The following is a 17,214-nucleotide window of genomic DNA, read 5'->3' as shown; positions in this document are numbered from 1 at the left end:
GATAATTATAGGTATTTGTATTTAACTAGGCGTCCTTCTCGTATGTACATTTTTGTATCACAGAGCCAAAGCGTTTTTGTTAACCGCCATGATTACGAAATATTTTGGACGACTTTTCCCTCACTCCCAACGTTTTGCAGATTTTAGTTTAATTATACTGGATCTGTGCATCATTTCTCTATGTAGCAAATTAAGTAACATTCCAATAAATAAAATATATACCAAAGAATTGTGTTTTTATTATAATTTCACTGTAAACCATTTAAAGATAGAGTTTGGAAAAGAAATGGAATTTGAAAAATAAATAGTTTAAAATTAAACTTGGTCAATATGTGGCCCCGGTGGCTAGAACTCGCCATAATCCTATGTTGCCACAACAAAGTACTATGAAGGGCTCAATCCCGGAGTTAAGTGGGCAGTACACAACGCAGCTAAATCCGGCTCGAAGGAACATTTAGCTGCCTTGCTGACCACTGTAACCCGAAATCGGTGTTGCCGCAGCACTATCAGCAGTCTATCATCCAAAAGTAGTAGGGGATAAACAGGAACATCCGATGTAGAAGATAGCCATTTGGCCAACACTATTCCCCACAATGTTAAACAACGTATGTAAGAGCCATTCGTTTATTAACAATGATGGTCAGTGATCATCAACATTCCTACCAAATCCTACTAGACAATATTTGTCAATGTCATCATTGATGTCGATGTGTCATATTTAAAAATCACAACAAAGTACTTGTTGTCATAGGTTTATAAGATAAAGAAAATATATTTTAAATACATAAATTAACAGTATAGAAATTGTTTAGTAAGTTTAATATAAAAACGTGCCATGATAATTTTAACTAGATTCCATAACATATTTTTAAGTGCGACTTTGATTGTTTAAATATGCCTGGTGATGTTTTTAAATGTGTAAATTGTATAAAAATGGATTATAGTGTGGAAGAAGGACTTTTGCCTAGAGAAGCTGTAGAATTTGATTTCGCTGAAGATGCCTTGGACTACGAGGTTAGAGCCACTGAGATAAGAAAATTAAATATATAATTTAGTAGTCGATGCCAAAAATTTATAACATTTTTGTATTATGTAAAGATAATTTCATTTTATCAAACCCTAGTAAATAACCGTATTTACAACCACAATTTGAATTTTCATGAAAATGAAAATGCTTCACAATTTAATTATATTAATAGCATTATTTTAATAGTGACAGAACACACAAACTCGTATCTATTCGTAAAAAACTAGTCCTATTATAACTGTACAGTCAAAACTACAGGACCTTGTGCCTACACACATTCAGATTAATCTATTGTAAAGTGTCTTCACTTGAAGTCACATATGCTCGGACATAAAATATAAAAGACTGTAAATAAAACATATGTACATTTCCTTTGACACAAGCAATACTAAAAATTATTTTTAAACAATTCATTCTGAGTTTTTATTCAATTTCTTTTGTATAAAATTTTACTTTTTGATATCCATGTTTGGGTGATTGGTCTCATATTGTAATGGCGGCCACTTTGGATTTACAATGGTATTAAATGTAAAAAAATGGCATTGTCATCAGGCCCAAAAGTGCGTACCAAATTTCAGAAAAATCTGTTAACTTCAAGATAATCTAACTTGAATGCATTAAACAAGTGTTATGACAGTGAAAACTCATTGTGAATAACTAAACTGATGACTGCACAGTTTTTTGCCACACATGTTCAGGTTTGAACATCTAATGAAATGCTTATTTAAGTCAGTTGAACTGTATAATTTTCAGTTATGCCTAGTCACATCGGTTTTAACTGTACGGTTTAACTGCATACCATTAAATTGTGTGTAGCAGGCTATTGCCATTTCCTAAACACTATAAATTAATTAAAAAGGGCTATACATATATATATAATCCAGTGTTGACACCAACTAGTTTCTATGTAACAGCATGAAAGTAGTTTTTAATAGCATATAATGATGTCTCACAAGGGCTTAAGCAGTTAAATTCCTAAACATTCATATGAAATGGGCTGTAATCTCATTTTTACTAGAAAGAAAAGGAGCGAGAGTGAGAAAAGGTTAACAAAATTTATTTTTATAAAAATAGACAGTATACTCATAAACTTCCATGTATTATAGTTTTCAGATATCTTGCCGGCACTTAATTTTGCGCGTTTCGCTGTTCAGAACACAATTTCAGACGTAACAGTAATCGGAGTGGGTGCCAACATATTTGAAAAAAGCTATACCTACGCAAATCACTGAATATGTTTAATTTAAAAAAAAGAATGTGATCACTTGTTAGAACGCACAATTACAAAGCATCGTGTTGCCGGAAGGTCAGTGGCCCACTCAAGGTCAAGTATTTACCGGTTTCAAATTTTAAATTGTCACTTAAAATGTCGTTTCCTCCACAGTGCTTTTTTCTGATCAAAGAATGGCAGAAGTTGTATTAATAATAAGAATACGTGAAGTTAAACATGTGGATATAGTAGTTTTTGAGTTTTTATCTTGTGTTCTCTGACGTTATAAATATATGAGAGAGATATATACTTAAAATTATTAAAAGATTTATGAAGAGTAAGATCGTAACAAATGGAAAACACAAACGTCTGTCTTCTAAAACCGTTCGTAAGTGATAATGATTTTATATTTATTTTGTAAAACTAGTCATCCATGTTATAAATTCGAGGACTGAGGTTCTATCACAAATATTTGTGTGATAGTTGCGAGAATTCGTAACGTTCCGAAAACGTTCTCACTCGTTCGTGCTAGGCCCCCTGTATTCGCTTAACACTACTATTTGTAAGTTGAGATTATTGCTTCAGTGCCCTTGGCCTTCGCTAACAATCACAAGTTCTCAATTCCGTATCGATAAAGGAAGTTTATCAATAAAAACCGCTATTCAGCCAAAAAAATGTGACCTAGTGGATCAGTTGATATATTTCTTTAAGATATTTAACACAGAGTAATAACTATAACAAGACTGGATTAAAGATTACATTTCCGAATAGATTTAAGACTGATCGCTTCTACTAAAGATCTAAGATAACTTATCTTTATGTGACTATTAAGGCTACGATAAACGGTTACGTGCTAAGGTTAAGCCGATCAGGTTTTTATTATACCGGCATTGTAAATAACTATTATGGGTTCAGTGTATTAAAAGTTATCTCCAATTGATGTTATGAACTCAGCATATGGAATTAAATCCCAATTATTCCTTTAGAATGAGTTCTTATTTTTAGCTTCGTAAGCGTTCTATTAAAGTTCTCTGTTAGCTATTGCTAATACTGCTTACCCCGTTTAATTTTAACAGACGTTTTTATTAAATTGTATTATGTTTATTTACAATTTATCCTCTATAACGATTTTCTAACAGTAGTTAGCACTGCAATGTAAACATACGATAACAATTCTTGAGAAAGAGAATTTCGATATATCCATCGCAGTTGCGACCGTTTGCTAAGAATTGGCAATGGCATCATAACAAGACGGTCTCTCGCGGGTAACAGACGTAACTGACCCACTAATCGGTAAATAGCGATTTATTTTCGTGTAGCATCGTTTATTACGTGACATAGTGTGAAATTATTTGTGGATTGTTTATAAAGATGGTGTGTGGTGGTCGTTGCGGTTGCGGTGCGTTTTGCCGGCGTATATTTTGCCGCGGCCGCTCGCGAAGTGGTAGTATTAATGGAGATTCATCACCTATTACTTTGGTAATGCAAAAAGAATTGTGTAAATGCACTATATTTGTTACACGTATCTAACACATTGTGGGACTGTGGTAATGTACGTATTTATTGTAAAGAATAACTGATTACTTGGTATACAAAGTAATGAAATTAAATTTACAAGTTTTCAATGTCTTGTAGGTAAACTGATATAAAAACGGCTAAACACTCACGTATATTCGTCCGGTGGCGACACCGACTAGTTTCGAGCCCATCGAAGGCCCTTCATCAGGATGAGTGGTACTGATATTTTTTTCGAAACTAGTCGGTGCCACCACCGGACGAATATACGTGAGTGTTTAGCGGTTTTTATATCAGTTTAGTATAATGTCTCACGAAAGTTTGAATAAGTCTTGTAGGTAGTTACAAATTTTGCGATGATTTGTAATAGAAATGGGTTAATAAGTGATTAACATGGATGTGGTACTTTAACCATTAATAATGAAACATATTATTTAGTTTAAATATTTGTAAAGCATAGACATTAAGGATAATGTTAAGGAAAAATGTATTTAATATGTTTGAGTCATTTTAGTCATGTTTCGTTTAAAAAATCGTAATCAGTTATGGACATCATTTATCTTATTTTATTTCCATGAATACGATAAAAATGTCAAACTACTTTCTATCAAAAGTCTAGTGAACTTATAAATCGTTGAAAATTTCATCTTAATCTAGTTTTTAATGTTTTGACAAACATCTATAGTTAGCGGAGATCGAACCTTAAACCAGTGGTATAAAATTAGGCGATTTACCGTGGGTTTCTGAGACTAATATCCCTGTTTAAATCATATTTTCATCTCGGTTTTGTCAAAGATAATGATAGGGATGATAATATGTTTTATAAAGAGATTTGGTCTCAAAAACCAACGGTTATTAACTCCAGAATATCTGAGATCGTTTACTTGATGTCTATAAATAGATTATAATACCTTTTTATATTATGACAGTATTTCACAATAAGGATTGAAACCAAAAGATTTAATTTTTTTTCATGAATGTTTTTGAGCAAAGCACAATTGATCATCAAGGTTTTTAAAATGAATATTTTATCATGTTTTGTCAACCTTAATCTGGCTCCTTTGTTTTAAAACAATACGTTTTCTTGTCCTTTCACAAAAACTATTACAACATATTTAAAACTTAACGTAGTACAAAATTGAAAATGTTATTTGTCTTGTCGAATAATAGTTAACAATTTAACGAATCTCAGAAGCCGGGCTTTAATATCGTAAATATTTCTATCATGTATTAATCATTAATTTTTTTGTTTACTTTATGTAAACCCCTAACACGTTGCGTGACACCTCAATCCCTGGTGTATTTCGGTCTGAAGGTGAACGAGTGGCGTGAAATGATGTCATTGCACTATATACAAAGTTTTTTTTATTTTCCTTGCCATTATGTGCCTCATGACCTAAATCTTTAATGTTTACGATTGTCGGATAAAACTATTGATTGCCTCAACTCACGCAAACTTTCGACCCTAGGTTTGTATAGGGGTGTTAGTTATAAAATTGTTGTTAATTCCCTTAACCATGAGTCAAAGTATACTTTGTTAAATGTTCATTAAAATTTATGTAAAAGTAGGCTTTTAATAATGTTATCTATTGATGAAAGTAAAGTAAATAATAATTGTATATAGCAGTTAATTGGATTTATTAATTTACTTATTTGATATGACGTATGGGAATGCAAATTAAATTACAAGAGATCTCTTTGGTGCTTGAATGAAACTTGTTAGTCTTTTAATTACGAAGCCAATGATACTTTATCACACAATGCATCCTAAACTAGGTTCTTGGCACGCGTTCGATCTTCATAGTCTTGTTGACAGATTAGCATAAGGCACACCAGAAAATAAGTTATCGTGGCTTTTTTACTTGAACAGGCTTTTAAGTAAATAGATCAATAGTAACTTCACTTAAGATATGGCTTAGATTCCAAAAGAGTTGTAACTTAACTCTCTTACCGTAGGTTTCCGAGTCCAAAATCTCCTGTATGTGTCTGTGTTGTCAAAGATAATGTCAGGGACGACGTTATGTTTTATACAGATATTGAGGTCATCATTCCAAGGCTAAGCTTACTAAAGAGCCATGTGTTTCTTACATACAATTTCATCTAAAGATCATAATATCTCTAACTTAATACGTTTAATAGCACTTAATATTTTAAATATTGTATCGAACCTGCACGTAGTCTTTGACAGTGAACGCGTTAACGGAATTCTAAAAGGTACAAGGGGATATACTTCGTGGTGCATTAAATACATTGGTATTCACGGTGTAACCTCTAGCCTCCTTATCAAACAAGCCATAGCTCCAATTAGAGACAATCTGTATACCGATGACTTCATAGCAATGATTCATCGCGCAACGAAGGTAACTTACAATGTTGGTACCCACGATAAAATTGTATGCTTCATTATTTGCAGTGACTATAATTAATTTATTAAAAATGTTTGAGTATATAATCAAAATTATAATCTGTATATAAATAACTTTACATATGTCAAGGATAACTACAATATTTTTATGTTATATAAGCTGTAGTTCATTCACAATTTTCACTATTATAATATATTAGAGGTCGCCCGCGACTCCGTCCGCGACAAATTAAAAAAAACTTTATTTGTAGCCTATGTGTTCTACTAACTAAGTTCTATATCTATGCCAAATTTCATTGACATCCGTTCAGCCGTTGTGGATATACCTTCAAACAAACATCCATACATCCATCCAACCATCTATCCATCAATCTAAACATTCACATTTATAATATTATTAAGAAGTAATATTCACAAAGAACTGAATTATGATTTGAAGTTATTAGAATTTTAATAATGGGTGTACAAAAGTCGTAATGTAGTTTTGGCATATAGCCATTGCCTTGATTATTTGCAGAACGGTATATCTACTGTAATCATATCTAAATATGTTTTAATGTTTGTTTGCTTACATGATAGTAACAGAGTTTAGGTTTTATCCTAAAATAGTTAAGAGAAGGAAACAAATTTCCAACCCCCTACTCAATTGATCACTATTTGAATTTGTAACTATAAGTTTACGATCGTAAGTATTTTTTTCTTCGTAACTTTAACATGTTAAGTAGGCTAACTGGCTAGTTATTGGTACTGCTTAACTAATTTGCTAATGCATTATGTTCTTGTCAGTCAAGTTAATGTTTAAGTAACAGTTTCTACCGCAGAATAACATGTACAAAAACCTATTGTTACGTCACTACATTACAATTTATTATTACATGTTTTCTAAAAAAAATAATGATTTTAATGGCGTTAAATTTTGAAGTACTCTGTGAGAAATAAGTAAAGGAATATAATTTAATAGCTTTGTATTTTTAGTATCAAATTATTTTAAACAAAATTAATTAATCAATTGTGTATGTTTGTTGTAGACTCAGCTGGCTGAAGCTCGCGATGTAAAGTTCACTCAGACCTTGACAGAGCCGTTGTCTATCGGCTCCCATATTATATGCACAGGCACGCCCACCGAAGATTTACCATGGTAATTGTTTGACAATTGTTTAACTTTATAGAAGCCTTTCGATTGTACACTATACTAGCTGTGGTCTGCGACTACGTCCGCGCGGAATTAAAAAAAAACAATAAGTAGCCTATTAATTCGTTCAGTATATGTTCTACATCTGTGCCAAATTCCATCAAAATTGTTTGAGCTGTTTCGGAGATACATTCACACATCCATCCATCTAATCTTTCACTTTTATAATATTAGTAAGAAGTAAGATAGCTATAGCTAGGCTAGCTTTTACTTATACATAAAAGTACAAAAATACCTACACGAAAAACATTACCCTCGTGTCATCGGGTGATAAATAATAATGGCAATTAATAAAGGCGGCAAAGGTAAAAAATTATGTCGCATGATATGTATTCAATTTTTTTTATTGGTTCTAAAGTGGATCTTCGTTTATTTTTATTGAATTACGATGTAACAATCCTAATTGTCCTTCCATTATAACTTCGGCTATCGCTTTCTTGGCATAGATTTGCTGTGTTGTGTCCATTTTTCGTATATCCCCTGCAAGAGCCATCGCCCAATGGTAATATTCATCGCATTGTTTACTGACAGATTGTGTATTCGATTCTTCAATTTCATTGCAATTTTCAACGTCATTAGAATCATCGTTTTCGTTATAATTTTTACGTTCCATTTTTATAGAAATTCCTGTACTTATAAGACTGTTATTATCCAATCCGTCTTGTATCATAGTATCGCTTTTATCGACCTAGAAAGAAAACAACTTATAGGAAATAGCATATTTCACTCATTAATTGTTGGTTTCTGATATCAAAATCTCTGGATGAAACATATCGCCATCTCTGTCATGATATTTAACAAAACAAATAACAATATGTTTTAAATGGGATTTTATTCTAAGAAACCCACTGTTAAATAGCCAAGACTCGAGGGTTATCATCGCAGCGGTTTATTTATTACCTGATTTCTAAGGCGTATATTTCATAGAATATCCGAGACGGTTTAATAAAATCATTGTTCAATAATTTGATCCGAAATTAATCGACTTACTGTGGGTTTCAGAGATCAAATCACTGTTTAAAACATATTGTTATCTCTTTTTTGTTCAAGATAAAAGACAGTGATGACGATATGTTTTATCCAGAAATTTTGGTGTCAGAAACCCACGGTTAACATAACAAATAATTGTACAATACTGTTGAATAAACATGCTTACAGTGGGTTCTGTATTAACATTAATACCCTCAGAATTATCTCGTGCGCTGTTAAAAATACTTGGATCCGTATTTATATCTAGATTTCCAAAAGACAATTTTAAAAAACTAAATTTTTTAAAATACCACAGCGAAGGCTTCGGTACCAAATCCTTATCCTTTGCTGATTTTAAGGCTTCATAGTATTTCCTTAGTCCGTTCCGATAATTTGATCTGAAAACGTTTATTTTCTTTCTAACATCTTCTCTTGTCGCTTTAGGGTACATTTCTCTGTATTTTTTAATTAGTATTTCATAGGCAGCGTTCTTTTTATGTCTATCGTAATATATTTTCTTTTTAGAATCCCAAAGAGCCGGCAGACTTTTGTATACATCGATAAACTCCGATAAGAATTTTCTTTCCTCTGATATATCATTTCTCCATTTCGTCGACATTATATTGACACTAATACAAATACCAAAAATTTGGAAAATAATATAACCTACGCTTATTTAAACATTCAACTCTCCTATAGTGGAAATAATTAAGAGTAGAATACGAACTCAAACAAGTATCTTAATTCACTGCAAACGAAACGAACACGTCAACTTAATAATTGTGCAATTAGAAAAACTGTACAATATTATTGAATGCCGAAAGTGCAAGCCGTGGAACATAGAACAACGATGCACAGAGGCGACGTAACCCGCTTTTGACTCGACTTATAGCACAGATACTCGTGTAAACCAAGCAACAGATGCGTTAATTTGAGTTTCCAAATGATCCGTTTTGGCGCTGTAGTCGCACAGTTAAACTGTCCAAATTAGTGAGACCACAGTGGATAAATTCGTAATATAATGTGATTGCTACCTTATGACAATTATTTTGTTGATATATATAATTATACTAGCTGTCGCCCGCGACTCCGTCCGCGCGGTATCAAAAAACGAAGTTAGAAAGTAGCCTATGTGTTATTCCAAACTATTTTCTACATATATGCTAAATTTCAGCGAAATTCGTTAAGCCCTTTCGGAGATACCTCCAAACAAACATCCATACATCCATCTAAACATTCGCATTTATTATTAGTCAGATTATAATGTATTGTAGTAGTATATTATTTTGCATCTCATGCAGCCTTAGCCAATAAATCGGTTTAGGGCTAGATTTCCATAACTATACGACTAGCGCATATTTTGCGTGAATTTTAGAACTTCTGCATGTTTATATTGAAGGTTCGCAATAAACATTGGCTCTGGGGATCCCGAGACGCGCGGAGACATCGCGGTACATTTCAACGTACGACTACCGCAGAATTACGTGGTTCGCAACACCCGTAGACATGACAAGTGGGGGCCAGAGGAGACCACCGCATTTAGGTAACTATTTTCAAACTGATCCAAAATCTAATCGCTAAGAGAGACCCTGGCAATAACTACTCTGACTGTGGCAGAGAATGCGGCAGTTGGTCTAAATGTTTAAATGTTATTCCAGATTATTTCCTTTCAAAGTGGACCGTCCCTTCACGATTGAGGTATTGGTGGACGAGAAAGAGACGCTCTGGGCGGTTGATGGCGAACACTACTGCAGCTTTGCGCATCGTAACCCTTCGCCGCTGGCTGCCGGCTGGGTGCAGGTCACCGGCATCAGGGACACAGACCTCAAGATACATAAGACTGACATATACCCTACCACAGGTCCGCCTGTTTTTGACGTAAGTGTTTTTTACCTTTACATTTCTCTTCAACTATTTTGCCTTGAACTTACTCTGCCAAACATTCGCTGTCACATCGAAAATGATCAAACAGTTTGGCATTGTCTCTGCCTTAAGTAATGTTTCTGTTATTTATTATTCTCTTTTTATTTACTACATAGATTCCAACGAGAGATAGCGCCGCGCATCCACGGCAACAAGACGAACCAATTTGGCGACCTAATGTTATTGCTAAGTTGCCAAATGGTATTGCCGAAGGATATCAGTTAGTTATTTACGGCAGGTAATTATTTTTTTAATAAACGAATTAAGCTCCTAAGTAATTTCGATTTAGTTAAAAATAATAGTAACATAAAAAGTATTCAATCGTATGATTTACTATAATGCATTTGTTTGTTTGTATTTTAATAAGTAATGAATATTCAATTCCAGATTACGACCAATGTTACACTCGTTCGCGATAGACTTGATGGACGTGCACCGCGAGTGGCCGCGCGCGAACATACTGCTGCACGTGAACGTGCGCGCGCACTCAGACGCGCAGTTCCCCCGGCAGCTGGTCGTGCTCAACGCGAGCCTCGGCGCCTGGGGACCCGAGCGCAGGCAGCGCAGCGCGCGCCTCGTGCCCGCCACACACGTACGTATACCGTAATACATGGGGAGGGAGTGTACAAGGGTTGTGATCTGTAAGTGGAGAAATGAACACCGATAATCGTGTCTTCCTGCACCCCCAGTGCAAAGATTTCGCTTGCTCATTACCATGAGGTAAAAAGTTTTATTCTTTTAAAAGTACAAGAAAGTCAAGTTGATTATATTTGGACTTGGATTAAAACAGATGAGAGATGGGCTTACTATCGCGGTTGGTTCTAGCAGAATATATATAGAAACCTACTTAGAGAGAAAGTGACATAATAGGAAAAACGTGACAGCTACAAAGAGGATCTTGTGAGATTTTTTGACGTTGATACAGGAGGGCGCTACTGAGCTGACATAGTTTGAATTATAAAAAAAGCTGTCGGCCGCGACTCCGTCGGCGCGGATTTAAAAAAAAAAACGTAATCTACATCTATGCAAAATTTCATCAAGATCCGTCGACCCGATCCAGAGATACCTTCAAACAAACATCCATCTAAACATTCGCACTTATAATATTACGTGTACGTATGTGACGAAGACCTTAAATTAATTTTAAATTACAGACTACAATAAGGATAGTGCGGGGACCTGGCGAATGGTCAGTCTATACTGACAATGTGCTGATTGGTGAACTGGAATACCGCGCGTCGCCAGATGGCGTTAAAGCTATTCGCATACGTGGCGACATCTATCCTGAAGATATCTACGTATGTCCGTCCACATCCTCCCCTATAGAAGACAAGAAATAATGATCCTATAAATTTTGTTATTAAAAATAAACTTACTGCGCTTATGTAATCGAATCTAGTGATAATCCACGGTGTTTTTGGCTTTAAATATATTTTTAATCATACCTTGCAAGTACAATATATGTATATAAGATGTTGTGTTTGGTAGTTTTGATTATAATTGTTACTTGTTTTAAGTTTTAACTTTTTTGTATTCATCAAATGATTTAAAAACTTAAAGATATGTACTTTTTATATGTTATATTATGTATTATAAATCGAAATTATGTATTTAATCTGTGCCATTTTACGAATATTTTCATATTATCAAATTCAGATAAAAAATAATGTTAGATCAATTTCAATAATTTTGAATATGTACTTATACTTTATATCCCGTTTGAATGAATCGTTTTATTATACTTAAAACAAATATACGTATAAACTTTTTATTATACAACATAAATTGTTAACTCTTACTTAAATATTTAAAAATATAGTAATTTAATAAAAAAAATCTATAGAAAATGTTTCTGCTATCAAAGCTGTTCAGCTTTATGCACCTAGTTATATAAGAAATTATGACAATGCATTTTAAATGTAATAATTATATTGCAATGTATAATAGTAAAATAAACGCGAATGTATGAATTTAAGCGTGCATTTTATATTAAAAATATACAACTATTAAAAACATGAAAGGTTTTTCTTACTTCATTACCACGTTATAGATATTTTACATTTTTTCTTTAAAAAAAGTCCGAGTATTTTGGTATAAAAAGATTTTATTATCTACATTTATTTTGTATTTTAACAATTAAAACTTTCCAATTTTGATTTACCTTCGTTGATTATTATTTTTCCTACAAGTGGATTGAATTTAAAAAAAAAAACAAATTATGTCTAACCCAGACTGCTTTTACTTTATAATCTACATTTTCCCCCATGTCAATGTCAGCTGTGAGTGACAGTATAAACTGTCAAAATAATAATACCGAGTAACAAAACAAAAATTGCACTATTTCAGCATTAAATATCGTTTGAAATAAGCAATTAATCAGAGTTAAATCATTTAATGTCTATATTTGCCTTGAATTAAGGTCACATGACCCAATAGAGCCGAGCTTTAATTTATTGACGCTTAGCGGTCAAGCTTATATATTTGACCTTCTCAAGGTGACCGATACCGCATCTTGGTAGCTCAGTCAGTCGGGCTTAGGCAGTCGTAGGAGTTTGTTTAGTACTAAATTGACTGGATCACGATGAGCGTTCAAACGGATTCAGAAAAGCGTAAGCAGATATCTGTCCGCGGCATTGTCGCTGTAGAAAATGTTACCGAAGTGAAAAAGGCTTTTAATCGTCATGTGCATTATACTTTGGTAAAAGATCGCAATGTTGCTACACCAAGGGATTATTATTTCGCCCTTGCACATACAGTCCGTGATCATCTGGTTTCCCGCTGGATTAGAACCCAGCAGTATTATTATGAAAAAGATCCCAAGGTGAGTCTAAAATGTTTTTTTATTTTATTTTATGTAACTCATAATCTACCTACAAATAAAAAAATTATATGATGTATATTTGTTAGTAATTGCCTACAAGCCTTAAAAGTTGGACATGACCAATTTTGGTTTAATAACACATGTTAAGAAAACAGCTTATTTTTGACGGATGTTTTATTTTAAAAGAACTTTTTTAATTCATGAACTTAGCTATGTGTTTTATAATTTAGTTGTAAAAAAATATTAAATAGCAGCAGAAATATATAATATAGAAATATATCTATAGATATTTTATAATCAGTAGTACAGAAAATGCAAAATTGCAGAAACATAGTCTCCTGTAGTATTAAACTGGCCAAATAAATTCAATAACAATTAAATTGACCTTAATTAGTTTTGATGACTATACAATATTTTCTTCCCAACAGAGAGTCTACTATCTATCATTGGAGTACTACATGGGCCGTTCTCTCCAAAATACCATGATAAACCTGGGTATCCAGGGTACTGTGGATGAAGCTCTGTACCAGCTTGGCTTAGATATTGAAGAATTGGAGGAGCTGGAAGAGGACGCAGGTCTAGGCAATGGAGGTCTTGGTCGTCTGGCTGCTTGCTTCCTTGATTCCATGGCCACACTTGGACTGGCAGCATATGGTTATGGTAAGCAGTCCATATTTGACTAGAAATTTTATAATAAAACTAGCTATCGCCCGCAACTCCTTATTAAAATAATTTGTTGATCCGTCCCAGAGATATATCCATCCATCCAAATTTTCGCATTTATAATATTAGTAAGATATTTTTTCATTATACATTTTTGTATGTGTAAATTTTTAAATTACCTTCTATGTAAGTTATATGATATTTGGTGTATCTATTGCTAATCATATACTTCACATGATGGATCCCTTATAGAATCACTTTGTTGTCCATCCGTCTCTCTGTCAAGACCCTTTTTCTCAAAAACGCGTGAAGCTATCAAGCTGGAATTTACTTTAATTAATACAAGTAATGACAACCCCATTTCCCTAACCTTCATTTATAGTAAACTAAAATTCTCTTCTGTTATAGAAATTTTTGTTTATTAAAGCACAAAGAAAAAAAATGTATTGTTTATTAAGTGTTGAATACATTTGATCAACAATTTCAATCATTTATTACTTGTCTCTCTCTAGCGTAATTTATGTACCGTCTTCATATAATTGTAAACATGGTAAAACTCACAACAACTCTTATCAAACTTTATAACAGAAAAGGGTTTATGAAGGAGAATAATATTGTAATTAAACTGTGACCTGTCATCTTTACAATTCCTTCAAGCTTGACAGATATAAGATTTCTCTAAGTAAAATATCTCTTAGTTTTACAAATATCACACAAGTATATACAAATGAAAATAGTGCATCCCGGAGGCCAAATTTAGTCCTCTTCCCCTTCCTGCACTTTTTCTTATAAGAAAAGGATGGGAAGTGGAAGTGGACTTTTCGGATGAGAGGATGCATGGAAATGTTTTCTTTCTGCGCATCCTATCCTCCGTCGATTAAAGGTAGGCAACGCATATGCAATTGCTATTTCAGGTGGCCGCTCGCTCGTTTGCCACCTCATGATATAAAAAAAAAATCACATATTTTGACAAACATCATGGTGACTCATGTTTTATTGATAAAATAATTGTTAAGATCAGTTCAATAATTTTAAGTTTTATTTCGGAACAAACAATTAGATCTTCTTATATAATCCTAACTTCTTACTAATATTATAAATTCGAATGTTTGCATGGATGAATGATTATAAGAAATATCTGCATGGATCTGGTTGAAATTCGGCACTGCTCTAGTACATATATGCTACTTCTACTATTTTTTTTTTTAATTCTGTGCGGTCGTATTCACGAGAATTAAATGAGAAGTTTCTTGTCTATAAAACCATAAGTATAGATGATCTAGGAAAATGTAGTATATCATTCTAGTCTAAAAAAGTTTGGTATAGTTAAAATACATAAAGCTTTTGAGACATTAATAATAAAATAACACTGGTGCCTCAACACAGGTACATTGTTAAAGCAATTGCAAGCTGACAAAAGTAACGTTGGCGTATCGCCAGTTATAAACGGACTAATTGAGTCTCCGTGAACACTGAAACGTTTGTATATATATATCAATTGTAAATGGGGTCATATAAGACGAACCGTTTTAAAAAGGAAAACACCCTTTATGTGTTTTGCCAATGTATTTTTATTGTTATTATTAGCACTTACATTTGATAAGCGAAACACGCAGGACATTCACCTTTTGGTGTGATCATAACAATATAACTATTAATCTACTTAGTTTTTAATAAATAAATGCTTCAGACAGTTTTATTCTATCGAGATTTATTAATCCATAATATGTTGGAAGAAGTAATTTGATTCTATTATAATTATACATTTGTTTAGTGCAAAGGCAAAACTTAGTCTATTACGTGATTCGCGTATATAAAATCATCTGTTACTAAATTCTAACATACGATAATGTCGAATATTTCGCAACTGAAAGAGTTTCTAATAATGCAATTAAAATTTAACCTTCAACCAAGTTATAAAAGAACTAATCACTATTGAAGTGTAATTTTCTATGCACGTAATTTTATTGTAAACCAGCTGCCGCACGCGACTCCGTCTGCGCGGAATTATTAAAACTTAATAAGTAGCCTATGTGCTCTACATCTATGCGAAATTTCATCGAAATCAATGTAGCTGTTTTGGAGATACTTTCTAACAAACATCCATTCATCTGAACTTTTGCATTTATAATATTTGTAAGAAGCGAGGTCTACAGTGGTAAAGTTGACCCTCACCACATTTTGCTGTGGTCAAGACAATAATACTTCATAGTATATAATCTTACTAAACGAGTGAACTTTCTCATTGCATTGAATTTCATCTCTGATATTAATTGAAAAACATCCAAGTGTTTGTTTTCGTTACAAGTAAACCGAAGAGTTTCCATAACAAGTTATCAAAGAATTTCAAAATATTGTGTTATTCAAAACAAAATATGTTTATCGTTATAGGTATAAGATACGAATACGGTATTTTCGCGCAGAAGATAGAAAATGGTGAGCAACAGGAGGAGCCTGATGATTGGTTACGGTATGGTAATCCTTGGGAGAAGGCCCGCCCTGAGTTCATGCTGCCTGTCAACTTCTACGGCCGCGTAGTTGATACTCCTCAAGGAAAGAAATGGGTAGACACACAGGTAAGTGCCTCTGATCAAAACGAATCTAGGTTATTCCTTTACACGTAACAAAAGTAGAGCTAGTACTTTTCTTCTAAATGGTTTGTTTGACCTTACGGAATAGTATGCTTAAACACTATAGAGTTTCGAACGATCTGGGGTTTTTTTCTTCTAAGGCAGTTCTAATTAATGTCGTAGAATAGCTATGGTCAATTACATCAGGAGACCAGGATCACTGGCCAGCTTTTACCGTACAAGAAAAATCTTTTACTGATCTGTTTATGAAATGTTGCTTTTGGTCGACGGCCAGATATGAATGGATTTAATAATAAATTTCGCAATAAACATACATTACGGTTGAATCTAAATTAAATTTGAAATCAACATTGTCCGCAATTGTAGACGTATATAGGTTTTACAAGGTTTTGATGTAAAATGCTATCATTTTCCTATCAAAGATAATTTTGTCAATTTACTAATATTTCTTTTACCATCCCAACTAAGCTCTAGGCTTGTGCTAGGATATGGTTTACGACAATAGTCGAATGGCGGGAATCGAACCTCCAACCTCGTGATGGGAAATCCGTAACCTTTTTTTCAAAACTAAAATAAAATTCAAAACATGTGCATGTAACGTTTATATGTTTTTTTTAATTTACAGTAATACATGTTATTATTGTAATAACAATAATATACATAAATTACTTTTATTATTCATTAGCTGCTACCGTTTTAAGCGAAAATATATTTATATTGATAACGTATCAACTCTGTGACCTACGAATACAAACTGTGAATGTCCTCAGTGGAAAGACTTGTTTACCGGTTCTCCAGTAAACAAGTCTCATGTTCTATATTTATGTAAATTATAATCCCGAATCCCTGCCTACCCCTCGTATTCTGGAGCTTATGTTATCTATCCAATTTATTAACTTTGTATAACGAAAGCCGTTCTTTATCTCGACTAGACAGTC

At 33.3% G+C, this 17,214-nt stretch overlaps 2 protein-coding genes across 5 annotated transcripts in view; both read left to right on the top strand.

The window, feature by feature from the left end:
* Window positions 1-863: 863 nt before the first annotated feature.
* Window positions 864-11,680, top strand: LOC106127814 (galectin-8). Of its 4 annotated transcripts, XM_013326071.1 has the most exons (8): window positions 3,460-3,530; window positions 3,609-3,716; window positions 7,146-7,255; window positions 9,678-9,821; window positions 9,937-10,156; window positions 10,318-10,439; window positions 10,589-10,793; window positions 11,356-11,679. In XM_013326071.1, the coding sequence occupies exons 2-8, from the start codon at window positions 3,609-3,611 to the stop codon at window positions 11,539-11,541; spliced, it is 1,095 nt and encodes a 364-aa protein (XP_013181525.1). In that variant the 5' UTR covers window positions 3,460-3,530; the 3' UTR covers window positions 11,542-11,679. The 4 variants fall into 4 exon arrangements, with proteins under 4 accessions (XP_013181523.1, XP_013181526.1, XP_013181525.1 ...); XM_013326069.1 differs by lacking the exons at window positions 3,460-3,530; window positions 3,609-3,716 and adding an exon at window positions 864-1,014 and having other exon boundaries at window positions 11,356-11,680; XM_013326072.1 differs by lacking the exons at window positions 3,460-3,530; window positions 3,609-3,716 and adding an exon at window positions 2,536-2,625.
* An 809-nt stretch (window positions 11,681-12,489) lies between these two features.
* The window catches only part of Glyp (glycogen phosphorylase), an 8,680-nt gene continuing 3,955 nt past the window's right edge, over window positions 12,490-17,214 (top strand). Inside the window, 4 exon segments of the mRNA XM_013324266.1 lie at window positions 12,490-13,022; window positions 13,451-13,682; window positions 16,077-16,265; window positions 16,551-16,596. Of these exon segments, the coding sequence (XP_013179720.1) occupies window positions 12,783-13,022; window positions 13,451-13,682; window positions 16,077-16,265; window positions 16,551-16,596 (707 nt within the window). The 5' untranslated portion in view covers window positions 12,490-12,782.

This window comes from Papilio xuthus, unplaced genomic scaffold (assembly GCF_000836235.2).
Source record: "Papilio xuthus unplaced genomic scaffold, Pxut_1.1 DF828952.1, whole genome shotgun sequence".
Lineage (NCBI taxonomy): Eukaryota > Metazoa > Arthropoda > Insecta > Lepidoptera > Papilionidae > Papilio > Papilio xuthus.
Note: the sequence above shows the minus strand (reverse complement) of the source record. Positions and strands in the feature narration are given on the sequence as shown.